Raw genomic sequence first — 1,275 nt, 5'->3', positions numbered from 1 at the left:
TATTATTTATTATTATTATATATATATATATATATATATATATATATATATATATGTATATATATATATTCCCAATTGATGGCTGCTTTACCATAGCCTCCGAAATAAATATCACCTTACTGCCTCCCACTGAACCCTAAACCCTAAAACTAGTGTCCTGGGTCTTTCATGATGGCTGTGTTGTCTCCCATAATCCTCAACTGTTCGTCGTCTCGGCCCAAAGTCCACAACTTCTCTAATTCGTATCTTCTCCGAAGGTTCTCCTCCATCAAATGGATCTGCGCAGGGCGATCCGTTATTAGTCCACTTGGTTCGGATGTGTGTATGTGATGTGATCCAACAGGTGTATGTATATGCACCCGTTGCTGCAACGAATAGGACATCTCATCTACACACAGAAAATACGGGACAGCCCAAAACAAGTACTGGTCAGGTTCACACTCTCTCAATTTAGACCACCTGCCAGCCTGGATACACTCGTGTCGACCTTAATGCCTACGTTACTATTTATCCGGTATTCCTGCCTATTAATACTTCCCTCACTATTCCTAACTACGATACGTTGTCCGTATACTTAGAAAATTCGTCTGCCCCTAACTGCATCCCACAAGCGATATCCTGCGCTTATCTTCGCATGCACGCGTGCATACCTGGATGTCTCCCATGTTCACGACCATCCACTTGCTTTCCGGCTCGCCTTCAAGCGATACTCTACTGCCTTTGTGCCGTCGACCTTTGAACTGAACAGACAACAATGAAAGGTGCAGATTAAGTTGGTCCATGACTAAGCCAGATACATACCCAACCCCATCGACCGGATATCAACGCCTAGACGTAAAACCCTAGCCCCAACCCCCTAGGCTGAAGTAGGTATCATCGAGTGATGGATACTGAAGGGTTCTGGTGTTGTTCAAAAGAACTATTGGCAAGCTTGTTGTGAATAAACCAACGCAAAAGAACTTTAGGCGCAATGCCTGACGTATAAGGTACGTCGAGAAGTGTGACAGACAGGCTAAACAAATGATCGAGAGCATAATAACCTACTCTACACAGGCATGGATAAAATATTAAAGCCTGGGTAGGCGTTACACAAACATTCGAAGTATACTTTAGCTTGCGCAACCTCTACCTTTCAGAGAACGAGAGGTACAAATAAACAAGCAAAGACACCGATTTAAATACTGAATGCTGCAGGGACATGTCATCGGTGATAATAGAATCCGCATATATGCAGTGTGCATACGGATACTGATTAATGTCCATATGTTTAGCATG

General features: G+C 43.0%; 1 protein-coding gene across 1 annotated transcript; it reads right to left on the bottom strand.

Annotated features, from left to right (window-relative positions):
* Positions 1-149: 149 nt before the first annotated feature.
* On the bottom strand, positions 150-740 carry SARC_16126 (hypothetical protein; the record flags this gene model as incomplete). Its single annotated transcript, XM_014289765.1, has 2 exons — positions 150-278; positions 651-740. Coding segments are annotated over 2 exons (219 nt in total), but the record flags the coding sequence as incomplete, so codon positions are not given.
* Between the last annotated feature and the right edge of the window lie 535 nt (positions 741-1,275).

The sequence above is a fragment of the Sphaeroforma arctica genome (genome assembly GCF_001186125.1).
Source record: "Sphaeroforma arctica JP610 unplaced genomic scaffold supercont1.7407, whole genome shotgun sequence".
NCBI lineage: Eukaryota > Ichthyosporea > Ichthyophonida > Sphaeroforma > Sphaeroforma arctica.
The sequence above is the reverse complement of the archived record's forward strand: the minus strand, read 5'-3'. Positions and strand labels throughout refer to the sequence as shown.